Here is a 17,882-nt window from a genome sequence, read left to right on the forward strand (position 1 = left end):
ACACACCCCTTAACAGCTTTACCTTCTTGAGCCTTAGGTCTTGCTGTTCTCTACCGGAGCATATTTTCACTCTGATTTCTGTAGAGCTGCTCTGGGCTCCCTATTCCTGTTTTGGCACTATGCCAATCCGAGAAGCAATAACCAGGATTCCAATCTGAGTGGGGTTACTTTAAAAGAGAAGGACTAGCACCATAGATGGTGGTTGAAAGCAGGCTGACGGGAACAAGGGACTTAGAGGCCCCTTTTGGCTACCCTGATATGCTTGAAACTTAGCATAATAGTCCCTCAAATCCCCTCCCTTTATTGACTTTAATAGTCCTCAATCCAATCTGAAATCGTTTCTTTGTTTCTCTCCGCCCCCCCCTCCCCCCCCCCCCCAGTCTGTTTCCTCACAGAGTCTCCCTGACGGTCTCTGGAAGTGCCCCACCTAGACAGTATCTGATTTCACCTTAGTGTTCAATTGTATCACCTGACATTTTTTTCTTGGCCGTTTCAAGAACTCGAAGCAGTAGCTGCCACACTGTAAGGATTTTGTTATACTTGTTTTTGAGCATGGGTCTTGCTATTATAGCTCAGCCTGACCTTGAACTTTTGCTCCTCCTGCCTTTTTGCTTTGACTGGATTTTATTTTTAACCGTCTCTAACCTGGTGCAAAGCCTGCATTTGGGAGGTAGAGACAGAAGAATCTAGGGTTTCAGACTAGCCTACCCTACATATCAAGACCATCTCAAAACAAAGACAAAAAAAGATGATGGGGCTGGGTGCTGGTGGCTCACGCCTATAATTCTAGCTATTCAGGAGACTGAGATCTGAGGATCGAGGTAAAAAGCCAGCCTGGGCAGGAAAGTCTGTGAGACTCTTTATCTCCAATGCTGTGGCTCAAGTGGTAGAGCACTTGCCTTGAGCTGAAGAGCTGAAGGACAGTGCCCAGGCCCAGAGTTCAAGCTCCACAACTGACACAAAAAGAAAAAAAAAAAAAAAAAAGACAGTGTTTCTGTTACCCTGGCTGGCCCAAACTCCAGTTTAAGCAGTTCTCCTTACAGAGCTTTGGAGAGCCACATGCACACAGCAGCCTGGGTCATAAAGGTTTCTTTCCTAACCTAAAGTTAGAACAATACACATGAGATCTAGGTAAATGAGTGAGGAACCTGCCATGCTGTAATAGGGAGATCCCAGCTGGAGCTGAATGGGTTTGTTGGGTTGGTTTTGTTCTTTCTTTCCTCTCTGAACTTTGTAGCTCATTTTCCTAATTGTTAAGTGTATTTGCTGGCTGCTGGTCTTTGAGACAGGCGTCCACCAAGCAGTTGCCAGCCTTTTAGTAGACTCCCTAGTCTCTCTCTCAAAATGTGGCTTCTCCGTTTTCTCACCGTACAACAATGCCACGCTGAAGGGACTTGATCTATCTAGAGAACATAAGAAGGTAGAGACTGGTTTTGAACAGGGCAGGGACAGTAAGATGCAAACAATGGAAGTAGTGGGCCTGTGGCTCAATCTCAGCGCTTAATGGTTGAGGCAGGAGGATGGAGAGGGTTCAAGGCCAGCTTGAGTTATGTGGCAAGACCCTGTCTCAAAAATATATAACAACAACAAAAAAGCAATAACATTTCCCTGGAGATTAATGTCAGGGTAAAGGCTTCGCATCTAGGCTGTGAGGATGGGACTGGGTGGCTTAGTAGCTACCAGGCAGACTCAGTGGCTTATTTTATTACGCTGAAAATTTGGATGGTGAGTGGAACTATCTAGGGTGTGGTCAAGAGCCTTTTCCAGTCTAGGCACCAGCAACTTGGGCTCTCCATCCCTTCCCTCCCCGACCCTTAGTCTCCCACCCAGTGATGCAGCCCTGGGCCTAGGGACAGATACACAGCCACCCCACACACTTGTTCTCTCCTCAGTTTAATGGTGGTTAGTGGGATTGCCAAACCCCCTCCCTTTCCCCTCCCCGTACAAAAATGTGTGTTTTTTTTAAACAAGAAAAAGGGGGCAAAAGCCAGGAATAGGGGGGTAGGGGGTGCAATCTGATATTTCATACAGATTTTTGAATTTTTAATATATTATATATAAAACCATAGAGACCACGCACCCTCCCCCCAAACTCCTTTCTCCTCCCCGGGGGGCCTGGAGGAGAGATGGGGAAGGCCCCCCCAGGAGTGGGTGGACAAATATGGGTGGGACAGACATCAGGAGGAGGTGGAGGGACAGGGAGCCCAGGAGCCTAGGGAAGGGGGTTGGGGATAGAGCTGGGGCTGCCTCCCTCACTGCCCCCATCAAAGTTTTGACACAAAGACACAGAATCCTGTTTCCAGGCCCGCCCCCCCCCACCCGTCCCCCCACCGTGCAAACATGGCTTTGCAAAGAGGTGCCCAGAGCTCTGTGGAACTCTTACAATGGCTGGCATGGGGTCTGGGACCCCCAAAGAAATCTGTATTCCCCTTCCCTGCCCACCCCTCCCTTCCCAGAATCTGATCCCTCCCCACAAGACCTGGTTCTCTAGCCTAGGGGCCCTGGCTTTCCCCCAGTTATGTTCCCACAACCCAATCCCTACTGCCCTCCCTGGACTTGGGGGTGGACCTTTGGGCCCTGCCCCCTGGCGGACCCGGACCTCGGGGGGCCCTCACTTCTGGCCCTAGCACAGATCCAGGTATCCAATCCCCCATCCCTGCCCAAGCATCTGAGGTGTTAGTGGTGAGGGGGAAGCCCACCATCCCAGACTCTGGTAATGTCTTTGCTGGTTCCTTGCAGCTGGCAGTAGGGGGGGGACCCGGCCCAGGCCCAGGCCTGGGGTGGGGGTGGGGTCAGATGAAGAACTCTTCTTTCCTTTTGTGCCCATCGCTGCCATTGAGGAAGGCTTCTCTTGCTTCGCCCTGCTCATCCAAGCCACTGGCCTCATGGGTCAGATAGGAGCCTAAGGGATGGTAGATTTCCCCCCAAGCAGTGGGATGTTCATGTGGACCGGCATGTTGGGCAGAGACATGGAGAGAGGAAGACAGACCAGGCCAGACAGACAGAGGGAGAAATGGAACACAGGAAGAGGGAGTCAGGTCCAGGGAAGAACAGAACAAGACAGGACAGTGGCAGAGAAAGAGGTAAAAAACGAGAATTAGGATTCCAAGTGCTCTGCTCTCCGGGGACTCTCAGCCTGAGGTCCCGCAGGATTCCCAATCTTCCAATCCACTCCCTTCTTCTGGCTCTAGGCCCCGCCTCTTTCCAACCCCACAGCCCACCACACCCATCGCTGGCCCTCGGGCCCTGCCCTCACCCCCACTCACCCTTCTGTCGCACGGAGCACCACACCATGCCCACTAGCACGCATATGATCAGAAACACCAGTAGCGCCAGGATGCCGCCCACAATGGCGTAAGGAACCGACGTCTGGGCTTCTACCACCGCACCAGGGTCTGCCAGAGGGACAGACAGGGCACAAGAAAGACCACGTCCTTAGGGATGTGGTCCCAGTCCTGGCCACACCTTTCTGCAGACTACATCTGAAACCTTGCCCCTTTCTCTGCGACGCCCTTCCAAAACTTACTGCTCCCCCTCAGGCCCTTCTAGGGCTCCTCTTTCCAGATGCTCCATTTCCTGGAAAAATACTTGGTTTTTCTCCCAATACCTGCCCTGCCTCCTGCTGGGATAGAAACATGACAGACATCCTCCCCCCAACCCACCCCCTCCGTGACTCCAGCACTGTGCCCAGCCCAGGGCCGCAGCTGCCCTCACCGTAGACCACCAGCACGTAGAGCGCCCTCGCGTGGCCGTGCTTGTTGGACGCCTCGCAGGTGTAGGTGCCGTTATCCGCAGAAACCAGGCCTGGAAGCGTGAGTGTCTCCCCCACGGCCTCCGCCCTCTCAGGCAGAGACTCATTCCCCCGGTTCCAGCGGATCTGGTTCGGCCTGGGGGGGCGGGGGGACGACAAAGTACAGTGAGAGTTAGGAACTCATGCTCCTTCCTAGCCCTTCATTGCTAGAAGACCATCAGGCCTGGGTCCAGCCTCCCCTGTCTGGGGATCTCAGGCTTCCTCGCCCTCCCAGGCCCTTCCACTCCTAGAACCCCCACACTGAGTCCTGGGCTGCCCCAGGACCACCTCAGGACCAGCGCCCACCTGGGGTTGCCCGTGACGGCGCACGTCAGCACCAGCGTGTCCCCTTCCCTCACCACGGCTTGGGAGGCATGGATCCGGGCCGTCGGGGAGTCTGTGGGCAGAGGGGAGGGGAGGGGGGATGGCGGTGGGGCCAGGCCCGCCCTCCTCCCCCAGGCGCGGGCGGCTGGCGTGGGGATCCCCGGGGTGGACCCTGTCCTCCAAGCACTTACACTGGACGTCCAGCACGTACTGCGTCTGCTTGCTGTGTCCCGAGGGCAGCGCCTGGTTCTGCGCCTCGCAGATGACGATGCCGCCATCGTCCTTCCGGTCCACGCGGAACCGCACGGTGCTCGCCACGCTCCACACCTTGCCATTTTCCTGGCCGCTGCTCACGCCTGCCCCCAGCCCCGCCCCCGACAACGTCAGGCCGAGGCTCCAACACCCCACCAATCGCAACGCAGGCGGCTCGCCAAGCCCCGCCCTCGCCCGCAGACCACACCCCCGCCGGAGCCAAGTTCTACCACAAGCCCCGCCCCCTCCGGAGCCCCGCCCCCGCCTGCCTCCAGCCCCGGGGCACCTTTCAGCTCCTTGCGGTCGCGGTACCAGCGCAGGACCGCGGCGGGACGCGATCGAGGAACCAGGCAGCTGAGCTCCACCTCGCCGCCCTCCACCGCCTGCTCTCGGACCTCCACCACAGGATTCTCCGGGGCCACTGCGAAGGCGAGAAGGGGCGCAGGGTGTGAAGGGAGGCACCCTCGAGGTGGGCTCAAAGCAACCAGACGAAGCCGTGCACTGGGGGCTCACGCCTGTCAGTCTGACGACTCAGGAGACTGAGATCCGAGGGCGGCTACATCCAAAAGTCCATGAGACTCTTACCTCCATGTAACCACCAAAAGGCCAACAGTGGACTTATGGCTCAAGTGGTAGAGCACCAGCCTTGCATGAAAAAGCTAAGGGACAGCTCCTGGACTCTGAACTCAAATCTGAGTATCTCCCCCCTAACCCCCCCCAAAAAAAAGCAACCAGGCCAGACACCAGTAAGTCTGTGAGACTCTTATCTCCAATGAACCACCAGAAAACCAGAAGTGGCGCAGTGGCTCAAGTGGTAGAGCGCTAGCCTTGAGCTGAAGAGCTGAGGGACAGCACCCAGGCCCAGAGTTCAAGCCCCACGATTGAAAGGGGGAAAAAAAAGCAACCAGGAGCAAAGATGTTCTGAGTGTCAGGGGTCAGTCACAGAGATCAAGATGTTCAGGAAGGCAGCCATGGTTGCTGGGGCCACATGTCCAGGAACTGAACCACAGCCAGGCCAAGAAGGTCTCAGAAGAGAGGTGCAGTCGAGGAGGGTGGGGGGCAGTACCTAGCACAGTGAGTGTGGCGATCTGGTGGTGCGTGTCTTCTGTGTAGAGCTGGCAGAAGTAGCCACCCTCATCCTCCAGGCGGGCATCTGAGAGCCGGATCCGCACCCGACGTGGGGAGAACTCTTCAAGCTGAAAACGCTCATCCTTCAGGGCTAGAGAGGAAAGGGGGAGGCATGAACATGGGACAAGCTGACCACAGGAGCTCACATCCAGCACTCTGCTTTTCTCCGGCTGGACCTATGAATAGTCTGAGCTGTCCAACTGCTTCCTCCCCGTGGGACCCATCATGATTCAGGTCCTTCTGCCTGCTGGAGCCAGAAACAAAGCCCCAGGCCCCTTCCTCCCTCCAGAATCAGTTATGTCCTCTTCTGGGACACTTAATCCAAGCCCCAGCACTCACCTCGGGTGCCATTGAAGAAGAGGGTCTGCCGAGCCGGGTTCTGGATAACAACTATAGATCCATCATATTGGTGCAGACGACAGGTGATCTCAGCCACCCCACCCTCAGCCACTGTCACGTTCTCTGTCTGTACTTCTTGTCCGGCCCCTAGAACAGTCAAGATGATAGGAGACTCAGTCTTTTCCTTCTGTTTCATTTCCTTGTCCATCCGAGTAACTCGCCAGTCTGTCTCCTGCCCTCTCAGCCAGTACATTACATCCAACATCTCCCACAGGCTAGGAGCCAGATCTCCAGCTCTGGAGGAGTTGAGACCAAGCCCCTGTGGCCTATGCTGCATGGGACAGCCCAAGGACACACCAAGGTCACAGAAGGCTCTAAAAGAAAGTCCCATTGGGACACTGAGCTGGAGTGCACCCAGTGTAGGAGGCTGAGGTGTATTCAGCAAATAGCACCTACCGTACCTGGGTACTCCCTGTGGCTTGTCTCCAAGCCACAGACATGGCCTCAGCAAGCAAGCTTGACTGTTCCTCTCAGAAAGGAGGGGCTCTGCTTCCCCTAAGCAAGGCAGGCCTTTCTGTGGTACCCACCAGTAGCATTCGCTAGAGGTGACATAGGAATCGTGGAACCTTCTGCCACCCACAGATGGTTAGTGGCCATGTTCCACTAGTGCTAAGCCCTATGAAAAGAGAAGCCCAGGAAATGGCCAGCCCCAATGTCTGCCATGTGAGTGGATCCACCAGCCACCAATGCATCACAGGGTAAATGGAGGTCACAGAAATAATTCCAGGTAAGACCAAAAGAAGACTGCCCACTTGACCTAGCCCAGCTTTGAGAACAAATAGAATGAATGGTATTTAAGTCAGAAAGGTTTTGCTTTTTTGTTTTTTTAAATCTACTGGGTTTCTTGTTTTTACCATTACTCAGGGCCTGGGTGCTCAAGGCTGGTGCTCTACCACATGAGCCACAATGCCACTTCTGGTTTTCATTGGAGATGACAGTCTCACGGTCTTTCCTGCCTGGGTTAGCTCTGAACTGTGATCCTCAGATCTCAGCCTCCTGAGTAGCTAGGATTACAGACGTGAGCCACCAGTGTCCAGTTGTCTAATGTGTTTTGAACTGAGCTTGTACTTGGTAGTCAGAGCCACTTGAGCCATGTTCTCAACCCTTTTTTTTGTTTTGTTTTGGTTTTTTGGGTCCGGTCATGGGGCCTGAACTCTGGGCCTGGGCGCTGTCCCTCAGCTCTTCAGCTCAAGGCTAGCGCTCTACCACTTGAGCCACAGCGCCACTTCCGGCTTTTTTTTTCTGCATATGTGGTGCTGAGGAATTGAACCCAGGGCCTCATGCATGCAAGGCAAGCGCTCTACCGCTGAGCCACCTTCCCAGCCCCATCCCAACCCTTTTTGATTTTGAAAGGGTCTTAAGCTTTTGCCCTGGCCTTTACTTTTAAATATAATTTTATTATTAACTTTCTTGTTTATGTGGTACAGAGGAATCAAACCTAGGGCTTTGTGCATGCTAGGTAAGCACTCTACCACCAAACCATATTCCCAGCCGCTTACCCTGTTATTAATCCTTCTGCCTTCCACATAGCTGAGATTATATGCATGTACTACCAAGCCCAACCCTAGCCACTAACTTTGAATGGTTTGTTCCATTGTAAAGTTAATGGATACATCACACACTATGAGGCTACTTTCCCAGCATCCTTTGCAACTGGGCAGGACCATGCGACTGATCTCTGACCATCTGGGTATAAACAGGAAAGATAAATACATCGTTCGAAGTAGCCCATAACTCTTGCAACCCTTCAGGCTGAGTGGGTATGGAGCACTCCAAGGAGAGCCCCAACAAGTGTAGGAACACAAGCTGGCAGGATCTCTGATCCACAACTGACTACTCTCCTTGGTCCGTCCATTTAGGATTTGGATGAGAGCAAGCAACACACATTTTTGTTAAGCCATAAAGATTTCAAGGCTAGCTGGGTGCCGGTGGCACACAACTGTAATCCTAGCTATTCAGGAGGCTGAGATCTGAGGATCGTGGTTCAAGCCAGCCCAGGTAGAAAAGTTCCCATAAGACTCTTATCTCCAATAAACTACTCAACAACAACAACAAAAGCCAGAAGTGGCACTGCAGCTCAAGTGGTAGAGCGCCAGCTCTGAGCACAAAGAGGCTCAGGGACAGCACCCAGGCCCTGATTTCAAGCCCCAGGACTGGCCAAAAAAAAAAAAAAAATGATTTCAGGGCTGTTTGTTATAGCAGCTAACTCACCCTGACAAATCCATCAGAGGAGCAAGTGGAAGACTAGAAAAGGTTGGCTGGGACACTTGCTAGCTAGAGGCCCTGGACTCATCCCTGGCACCCCTCCTCCCCTCCCCATAAATAAAACAGAGGAAAAAGAAAAGGAGAAATGGAAAAAGAGAAAGAAGAAAAGCTACCGTATACAGAAAACTGAAAGCCAAGACTAATCAGCACTAGCCTTTCTGCCACCATCTCTAACATCTCCAAATAGCAATCACCACAGTAGCTACGGTTTATTAGGTGGCTGCCAGGCTCAGCCCCGTGCTGAGGGCCTTACTGATTTATCTTGCACTTAATCTTGGCAGTACCTGCTCGAGGTAACCTCTGCTGTCTCTCTCCCTCCCTTCCTCCTTTCTCTTTCCCTCCTTTTTTTCTCCCTCCTTCCTTTCTCTTCCCCTTCTTCTCCCCCTCTCCCTTCCTCAATGGTCCTGAGGTGGGAACTCAGGACCTCCTCATATCTCTGCCACTTGAACCACTTGAATCTTTATTGATTGCTTGGTGCTGGGGATTGAACTCAGGGTCTGACATCCCAGTTCCCATTTTACAAGTAAGGAAACTGACCCAGGCGGATGGCTGGACTTGCCCAATGTCAGAACCAACTGGCAGAGCAAGCAACCTGCACCTGGATCTTTCAGACTGCCTATCCAGGACCTACGTCCACTCTCAGTTCTCAGGGTGGCGTGGTCAGCATTGGCAAGGGATTGTGGGATATGAGTGTCATGGGCTTGGGATGATGTCTTTGTTATTATTTGCCATGGAGGTGTGTCTAAGTGGTAGTGGTAAGTGGGTTGGGCTAACTGCTGCCCCCTGGTGCCTGGAAGTGTGTATGGTATTTGATAAACACGGAGGAATGGGGGGGTGGGGGGGAAGAGAAGCTGCCCAACAAACTGGGGCACCTGGCAGGATTTCATCACTGCAACACCAGTAAGAACCGTTATTGTCATGGGAAACGCGGGTGGGTCGCAGCTGTACCACCTGCCACCAGTGCGACCTTGGGCAAGTGTGCTTACCTTGCCCAGAAAACCAGAAAACCAGAATGCTGCCAGTGCCAGCCTCATGGGAGCCAGCGTGGACCCTGCGGTTCAGGGAACCCCATCTGAAGGCCATGGTTATTTACAGCCCATGCCCGGGGAAACGGACTCGGGTGTCTTGGCCCTTTAAAAAAAAAAAAAAAAAAAGCAAAACACCTCGCTGAGGGTCCTGGATCTGACACTAGTGTAAGCTAAGCCCCCCATTTTACAGATGTGGAGAATGAGGCTTGGGATGGGGCATCCAAGGCAAGTCAGTAGACTAAAGACACCCCTCTGTGGGAGCCATTTCGACCTCAGGATCTGCCTCCCCCCACCCCAATTTACCCACTGTTCTCTTAAGGGTGCACATGGGGTGAGGGGGGGGCTTTTGTTTTCTTTCCTCCCCCTCCTGAGGAGTCAGTAACCAACAGGACTTGTGCCTGGAATACTAATATTTTAAGAGCTTTTGTTTCAGGGTTCGGGGGTGGTGGGGGGGCGGGACTTTGTGGTTGGAGAGGGGCTGAGCCTTTGGGACTGGGGCGCTGGCCCTTTAAACTGTGTTGACAGATTTTTAGTAGTCATAGGGATGGGGTGCCTGGATAAAGGGGCAGGGGAGGGTTTGGAGAAGTGTAGCTGAGCAGGTGATAATGCAGAGAGCCAGGAATTCAGCCTCTTCCCTCAGACCCAGGGGTCCAGGCCTCAGGCCTCTTCCCTCAGACCTAGGGGTCCAGGTCCCAGGCCTCCCCCATCAGATTCAAGGGTCAAGGCCTTAGCCATCAAGGAGTCCAGGCCCCAGCTCTCTTTCCAAGTCCTCCTCCCTCAGATCTAAGCATCCAAGCCTAAGACCTCCTCCCTCAGACCCAAGACGTCAGGGCTCAGCCCTCCTCCCTCAGATCCAGGGATCTAGGCTCTCTGCATCCTTCCTCCTTCAAGACAGGAGTCTGAGACTCCAGCCTCCTGCCCCCCCTCAGACCTAGAAGTCCAGGGCCCAGCCCACCCCCCCCACCCCCACCCCCACCCCCGCCCTCCTTCAGGACCCAGAAGACAGGGGTCCAGAGCACACAGCTGGCGGATGTTTCCACGGAGACTAAACAGGATGGGGGGAGCACTTCCTGGGTCCTGAGTCAGCGAATGCCCAAGGGAGTCTCAAGGTCACTATTTCAGGAAGGTCACAGCCACCCCCCCATCTGTATCCGCTCCCCAGGGGGTTCCTGGCATCAGCCCTCCTTCCCCCTTCCTCTCCTAGGGAGGTGGTACATCCCTGAATCCCGATGGAACCCCCCCTACACCCCCCATCAATGGCGGAGTCCGAACATCCTCACACAAAGCATCAATTCTTCACCAGCTCAGCCTTGTGAAGGCGCCTGTATTTGCAGGACCTAGGCATCAGGGTCCCAGTCCCCCCCCCACTGGAAACCCCAGCTTCATCCTCTCTCAGGACCCAGTCCTATGATCCCCCTCCCCCCCCCAGCCACAGAACTTCCAAGTGCGACTTACAGACTCCTCCATCCTTAGACCCAGAGTCCAGGACCCAGCCTCCTCCCTCAGACCCAGGAGTCAAGACCTCAGACCTCTGCCCTCAGATTCAGGGGTCCGGACCCCAGTCCTTCTCCCTCAGATCCAAGAGTCCAAGCCCCAGTCCTCCTCCTTCAACTCATGCATGCTGGCCCAACCCATCCCATCTTAGAAACTTTGGGCTCCAAGTCTACAGCCCTCAATCCCCAGAGCCCCAGTCCTGCCTTTCTCTGTCCATTGTCTCTTTGGGGACCCAGGCATCATCAGGTGGGGGCGTCCGGGTGAGTCAGCAGCCTCACACACAAAGTCCTCCCTGTGGCCCCCACGTTCCTGGAATATTAGGGACTCCCTGCATTCCAGGCCCAGGCTGGGAGGGAGTAGGACTTGGGAGGGTCACCCTGGGTGCAGGTTCATGGAATAAATTCCTGTTCCGGGAAGAGTACCTCCTACAAGACCCCACACACACTCTGATCCGTCACCCCCCAGTGCCCCTTATTCACCCCCTTTCTCTGTGTCACCCCAGCTGTATCCCACCCCCTACCATAATGCGTGTTGCACGGAAGAGCTGGGGGCCTGAGCTCTGTGGACTGGGTCTGCCCAGGCAGAAACCATGGGTGTTTGGGGAGAGAGAAAGCTGTCTTTGTGTTCCCCGAGACGGGGACAGGCCAGGCTCGCACGACATTAACCCACCCCCCCTGGGCCCCAGCCCTGCTGGGGTTCAGGCCTTGGAATCCATGATGGAAACCTGACTCCCACCCCCGGGGTGGGGGTGCTGGGGACTCAGGGGTCCAGTTCATGGGTGGGTGGGGTGGGGGGTGTCATGATAGAAATCTCCAAAGATCTACCCCTCTGGATAGCATACAATGAGGGGAGGGTCCCCCTCTTCTCAGAGTGGCTGGTCAGGATTGTAGCAAGGGGAAAAGTTGACTCACCCTGGGAGGAAAACATTATTTGGAATCAACAAGCTCCCCCCTCTGCCAGGCTCCCCAGTAACTGAACAGCTTCTTTCTTCTTTCTCGCTATGTGCATATCTGCTTTCTAGGCTGTTTTCCCCTCTTACCCTATTTTGGGGTTTGAGGGTCTCTGTTCCCACCTCAGCTCTCACCCGCCTCTCTCACACCTTCCAACTTGCCCACCCTGAACACTTCTTCCGATTGACAGCAATCCCATCATGCCTTCGGCGAGCCTCGGCGGCTGAGTGGGCCAGGATGGGAAGAATACGGTTTTGAAAAGACACAAAAATTGCTTCCATCTTCCATGCCCACTCCTGCTGGCTGGATCCCGTGAGGAGAAGAGGGAGATAGAGGGGGGAATCCTTCATCCATTCCCCTCCACCCACAATCTGGTGGCCAAGACCACTCTGAAATAGCCAATGAATGACCAGGAAAGCAGGCCAGGACACTTAGAGGCCAAGTGTCACCGCTTCCTATTCCGACTCTGCAGAAGAGGGAAACTCAAAGGTTCAGAGGAGAAAGGCGACACAAAATACCAGAGGGGAGGTGACCTGGGATCTAGGTCCTTAGCTTCCAGCCCAGAATTATCTCCATAACGCCAAGCTTGCTCTGCATCTATAAAGCCCAGGCCTGTAATTGAGCAAGACATTTACAAGAGAAGAGTTGGCTACCAAGCAAGAGTGGCTACAAACAAACCAGGGGCAAAGGCTAGGTGCAAGTTCTTGAGAAAAAAAAAAAAAAAAAGGCACGGGAGGAAGGAATCCTGGGCCAAGTTGGTGGATCAGCTAAGAGACATTCTCATCCTGAGAAGCCAGACCTTCCATTCTCCACTCACTGACCAGAATTGCTTCCACAGGCCAGAAAGGCCAAGATCCAAGAACTCCAACTGCTCAAGATTGCAGAATTTTAAAGATGTCAAGATGCCAGCACACAAACCCTCATCGAGGTTCTAGAACTTCAAAGGTGTCAAGGTTCTAAGGGCTTCCAGATTCTAGAATCTGAAAGATGGCAATGTTCTAAAGCCCCTCAGAGCTTTTGTTTACTTGGTTCATTGGCTCCAACATGCTATGAACCTGGCTTTAAAGTCTAAAAAAAAAAGAAAAAGGAAAGAAAATGGGTGGAAATGTAGCTAAGGTAACAAATCTCCCACTGGGGAGATCGGAATTATGTGTTGTGAAGAAAGGATGGAACAGAAGGTTACAGGAGAAAAGGGAGAGCATCTGGGTTCCTGAGACAAGGCGGGGGGGGGTCTACCTCAAACCTTGGAGTGGGGTAGGTATGACCCGACTCCATGAATGGAATCATTTTCCCCTCTGAGCTGACATTCTTTATGTGAGTATATATGTGCTGGGCCTGGAGCTTGAACTCAGGGATTCAGTGCTGTCCCTTAGCTTTGTCTCTCAAGGCTGGTGCCTACCACTTGAACCACAGATCCACTTCTGGCTTTCTGGTGGCTAACTGGAGATAGTTTCTCAGACTTTCCTGCCCGAGGCTAGCTTTGAACCGTGAGCCTTAGATCTCAAGTCTCCTGAGTAGCTAGGATGACAGGCGTGAGCCACCACGCTTGGCTGACATTCTCTTGTAAGTCACTTTACAGAAGGGGAAAACTGAAACCAAGGAAGATGGGGGTGTTTTGTCACTAGCTGCTTTAAACCCACATTCCCCCCCCAGTCCTGAGCCACCTCGTCACAATTCCTTTCCCAAATCGCTGTAGCATACACCCCAAACCCTGCTTCAGCTCAGCCTCTTCCAAAAGGGGATTGACCCACCAGGGAAGGGGAGACCCATGGTAGCTCTGACACACACACAATGTGAGTGTTTGGGTGACATTTCCTGACCTTGTCTCCATCCTCAGGGTCACCCTGTCTTGGGTGTCCCCAACTTCCCACAGTGAGTGACAAGGGTATGCAGATGGCTCCCTGGATGCCCCAAGGGGGGCTGCTCTGTCAGTCAGAGCCAGGATGTGTGGCTGGGTGGGGAGGGCTGAGGGGGGAGCATATGTTCCGTCCACGTGTGTACCACTTCCACACACATCCACATGGCCGTTCTCCCCTTGGGGGGGGTTCCCATCAGCTGCTGGGCTGGACTCGAATTTCTCTCCAGGGGTACAGTGGGGTGCAGGCATGTTGGAAGGATGGGGGATCCCGAGGTAGACATTGTGAGAGCAGGCAGATGGACAGGGGACAGAGAAACACTGGGACCGAGAGAAGGAAAGAGATGACAGAGGTTAGGAAGAGAGACTAGAGGGGCACAGCGAGAAAGGGAAGAGAAGCGGGGTGAGAGCGACACAGGGGCTGAGGTGGAGAATGGGGGCATGGTGAGAGAGCCGAAAATACAGAGGGACAGAGCAGGGTGAATGTTGACTAGGGGGGGTGGGGGGGTGGCTACAGAGTGACCCAGGGAAAAGGGAGGGGGGGGACAAAGGCAGGATGGAGTGATGGGGAACAGAGAGGCAAGGAGAACGGGGGACAGACAGAAGGGCTTGGAGACTGCGAGAGGACAAGGTGGAGGGACAAGGAGAGCGAGGGATCCGGAGACAGAGGGATGCAGAGACCGGGACAGAAGGACAGCGGGGTCCGAAGGGGAGAAGGCGGGCTGGGATGTGTGGGTACGGGAGAGGGGTGTGTGTGGGGGTCTCAGGCCCTTTGTCCCCGCGGGGATCCGGGCCTGTGCGGGGTGTGGGGGGGGGCTGCGGCACGGAGGCCGGGCCCGCGCCCCCTCCCCTCCCCCCCGGCTCGCGGCCCGCGCGCTGCGCTTTGTCCGGGGGAGGGGATCCGAGCCCGGGGCCCCGAGCGCGCATTGTTCGGCCTCTACGGCCCCGCACCAGCGGGGGACTGTCACCGCGGCGCGACCCCCCCCCTTCACCCCGCAACGCCGCCGCCGCCACCCGCAACCCAGTCCAGCCGGCCGACCCCCAGCCCCCGACCCTACCTGGCCCCGCCGCGGCCGCCCACAGCAGCAGCAGCGGCCACTGGAAGCGCCGGGCCCGGCCCATGGTGCCGCCGCCGCCGCCGCCGCCGCCGCCGCCGCCGCTCGCTCCCGGCCCGGCACCTGCACCGCCCGCGCCGCCAGCCCCGCCCCGCGCCCAGGCCCCGCCCCCTGCCCGCCCGGAGGCGTGGCTTTCTCTCCGGAGGGCGTGGTTTGCGGCGGTGGGCGGAGTCGGGAGGGGAGGCGGGGAGAGGCTGCGTCCTGGGAGCAGGTGGAAGGGGCGGCGCGGGCCCCGGGACGGGTCCACGGATGTTGTTGCGGGCGAAGGCGCCCAGGCGAGCGTGGGCCGGCCGCACGGAGAGGCCGCGCGTGGGAAGGGGAGAGGCGCGGGACGCCCGTGCCGGGAGCGCGCGCCCAGGCTGGGGGCATGGGGTGAGGGAGGGGTGGAGGGCGTGGGGGTGCGCCCCGAGGGAGGCGTGACCCGGGAAAGGTGAGCGGGAACGGACAGGTAAGGGTGCAGAGCCCCCACCGCTGGACAGGTTTTCCCCCCATCTCTCAGGCTAGGGCCCACCGGGGGCCACCTCCCTCCCTGACGCGAAACCTGGTGTTTCATCAGCCTCATTCTCCTTGGAAAGCCAACTCCTTGGAAGCAAGCCTGGATCCTGAGCCCCGGGGGAGAGAAGAGGGGAGGGAGGGAAGGAGGGAGGGAGGGAAGGAGGGAGGCGTCTATGGATACCTGCCAGGCCTAACCTCCCAGCGCCGTCTCCTGGTCCCCTCCTGCCTGTGCAGTCTGCCCTCTCCCGGTCACTGAGGCCCATTCGAGATCCCAGTCCCTTCTTCCTCCTAGGAGTTGGGGGACCCCCCCTCCCCACAGCCCATTTCTAGGAAACTGGAGACCTACCTGGTGCAGAATTATCATCTGCAAGGTGCAGGAAGAGTGAGCAAGCCACGGGAAATAGGAGACTTCAACCTCTCTTGCGCCCATTGACAGCCAGGTAAACTGAGGCCCCGCTATGTCCATTCTGCCACTGTTTTCTCTTTATCTCCATCACACCTAAAATTAAAAACACACACACACACACATATGGATGTGTGTCCCATCAATCCCAGGACCCCAGTACCATAGCTCCTAGCATCCTCTTCTGTCCTCCATTTCCTGTATCCCCAAGAACATGGCTGTTTGTGAGCTCCTGTACACTGGAGAAAACAAGGCTGCCAGGTCTATAATTCCTGTTTCTTCTTCTTCTTCTTTTTTTTTTTTTTTTTAACGAATCAGCATACATTCGTTATACAAGGGAAATTTCACTGTGACATTGCTGTACATGCGCACAATGTACCCACACTCTCCCTTCTGAAAACAATGTCAACAGGTCTCTTAATGCAAATCAACTCCTTCGACCCGCATTCACCCTCATTCATTCTCTTCCTTAGCCCTCCTCCAGACTGCTGTTGCCACTCTCTCCCCAACCCCCAACAAGAGTCCGTTTTACTTTCCTGTCATTCATTATTTTTAATGTGTATTAACTGGACCAAGGGGTTTCACCGTGGGATAACTGACATTGCATCTATTCTATTTGAATCAGAATAATTCTCCATTGCTTTCTCTTTCCCCATGCCACTTCACAACCTCTTATTGATCAACAGCTTTCATTGAGATTTGTTATCTGGCTGCTAATTTCCCTTTTCCCATGGTTCACGTTCTGTGGCCTGACCTAAGTGGAAAGAGAAGCGTTTGACTTGCATTCGGATCTCTGGCTGGGGATTGTGGAGTGGGTTTTATAGCCTGCTTTCTCTTACTATCCCCAGGAACAATGCCTTAGACTTGGTGAGTGGCAAAGAAAAGGTTTATTTTGGCAAAGGATGAGGAGCCGCAGCTGCTGACGTCCTTCTTGGCTGGCAGAGTCCCCAGGTGGCATGGGGCATCACATGGCAAGACACAGGGAGCACACGTGTCTGTATTGGTCTCTCCCCCCCCCCCCATGCTTACAAAGCTGCCAGAATTTAATCATGGGCACTCCACCCCGATGATTTATCTAATCCTACTCATACCACAGGCCCCACCTCTCAATGACATGGATTAAGTTACTACCCTCTTAATTCCTCCTAATAGGGAAGATTATATTTCAACACAGAAAGCCTTCCTAGGACATATTTAAACTACAAGAGAGTACCAGTAGTTACTTTTCCTAAAGATACAATAGGTTCTTTCTGATCAAGGGGCTAATGAGTATCTATTACCTCAGCCCTGAGGAACACGTGTGTGTGTGTGTGTGTGTGTGTGTGTGTGTGTGTGTGTGTGTGTGTGTGTGTGTGTACCAGTTTGGGAGTTTACACTCAAGGTCTTTTGCTCCCTTTTAGCTTTTTTTACTCAAGGCTAGAACTCTACCAATTGAGAGCGCTACTTCCTGCTTTTGGGTGGCAAATTGGAGGGAAGAGTCTCATGGACTTTTCCTTTCCTGCTTAGGCTGGCTTTGAACTAGGAATCCCCCAGATCTCAGCCTCCTAAGGAGCTGACAGATGTGAGTCACCAGCAACTGGCTGAAAAAGTACATCTTTGAGGCTATCTTCCAACAAAATCAGCCAGAAGCTGGTGATTGCTTGTACAGGGTCTGTTTGTCCAACTCTGCTTGAGAAGCAGCAGGAAACAGAGAAGCTGTGTTTGAGCAACTCCAGTTGGTGACTTGGAGATGAACTTCCCTGGTCCTAGCAGAGGGAGTTGTAGCAGAGTCTTGCCCTTGGCCCTGACTGAACCCAGTCAGCCTTGTAGATAAGATTCCAGACCTAAGATTCAAGTGGTACTTGGTGTTTGACATCTCAGTGGGTACATTAGCACTATTTGTGAAGGACGTGTGTGTGTGTGGGGGGGGCTGACTTTGAAAGAGGGAGACATTTGATTTTACATAGCCTTTCTTTTTATATTTTTTTTTTCTTGTACAGTCCTGGGGATCACACCCAGGGCCTTGTGTGTGCTAGGCTAGTGTTCTACCTCTGTGCTATATGAGTTTCTCCACATAGTCTTTCAATTCAATCTCTTGTCCCTGATGAGTCCAAGAGCCCTGGGCTGTGCTTGGATTCTAAACTTCCAATAACAGTGTTTTTGCTTAAGTCAGCACAAACAGCTTTTCTTTCTTGGAACCAAAGATCTTTGAACAAAAATTCAGGAGCCACTAAAGATAAGGTCTTGATCACAGATGATCGCCGATGACATTAAGAGAAACTTGTCCCTAGCCTCAGTATCTGCTGGAGGGCATCGTGGAAAAGGTGAAATTATCCTCAATTTAAAACATGGACCAGCTTAGAAAATGTCATTTTAGCTTTGATCTGCAGCAGGGCATTATGGGA

General features: G+C 54.2%; 1 protein-coding gene across 2 annotated transcripts; it reads right to left on the reverse strand.

Moving 5' to 3' along the window:
- Nucleotides 1-1,882: 1,882 nt before the first annotated feature.
- LOC138811269 (cell adhesion molecule 4) lies at nucleotides 1,883-14,645 on the reverse strand. 2 transcript variants are annotated; one of them, XM_069999004.1, is made up of 9 exons: nucleotides 14,544-14,645; nucleotides 5,834-5,980; nucleotides 5,433-5,585; nucleotides 4,653-4,787; nucleotides 4,306-4,470; nucleotides 4,097-4,187; nucleotides 3,715-3,887; nucleotides 3,267-3,395; nucleotides 1,883-2,902 (listed from the first exon to the last, which is right to left on the reverse strand). In XM_069999004.1, the coding sequence occupies exons 1-9, from the start codon at nucleotides 14,605-14,607 to the stop codon at nucleotides 2,793-2,795; spliced, it is 1,167 nt and encodes a 388-aa protein (XP_069855105.1). In that variant the 5' UTR covers nucleotides 14,608-14,645; the 3' UTR covers nucleotides 1,883-2,792. The 2 variants fall into 2 exon arrangements, with proteins under 2 accessions (XP_069855105.1, XP_069855106.1); XM_069999005.1 differs by lacking the exon at nucleotides 14,544-14,645 and adding an exon at nucleotides 11,592-11,638.
- Nucleotides 14,646-17,882: the final 3,237 nt, after the last annotated feature.

This window comes from Dipodomys merriami, unplaced genomic scaffold (assembly GCF_024711535.1).
Source record: "Dipodomys merriami isolate MVZ:Mamm:240054 unplaced genomic scaffold, mDipMer1.0.p SCAF_52, whole genome shotgun sequence".
In the NCBI taxonomy this organism is placed as follows: domain Eukaryota; kingdom Metazoa; phylum Chordata; class Mammalia; order Rodentia; family Heteromyidae; genus Dipodomys; species Dipodomys merriami.

Excerpts from the sequence above, each read along its gene's own strand:
- LOC138811269 (XM_069999004.1), bottom strand. The coding sequence starts at position 14,607 with ATGGGCCGGGCCCGGCGCTTCCAGTGGCCGCTGCTGCTGCTGTGGGCG. Across the intron at positions 5,981-14,543 it reads GGCGGCCGCGGCGGGGCCAG|GGGCCGGACAAGAAGTACAG; the intron begins GTAGGGTCGGGG and ends TGACTGTTCTAG. Across the intron at positions 2,903-3,266 it reads GTGCTCCGTGCGACAGAAGG|GCTCCTATCTGACCCATGAG; the intron begins GTGAGTGGGGGT and ends ACCATCCCTTAG.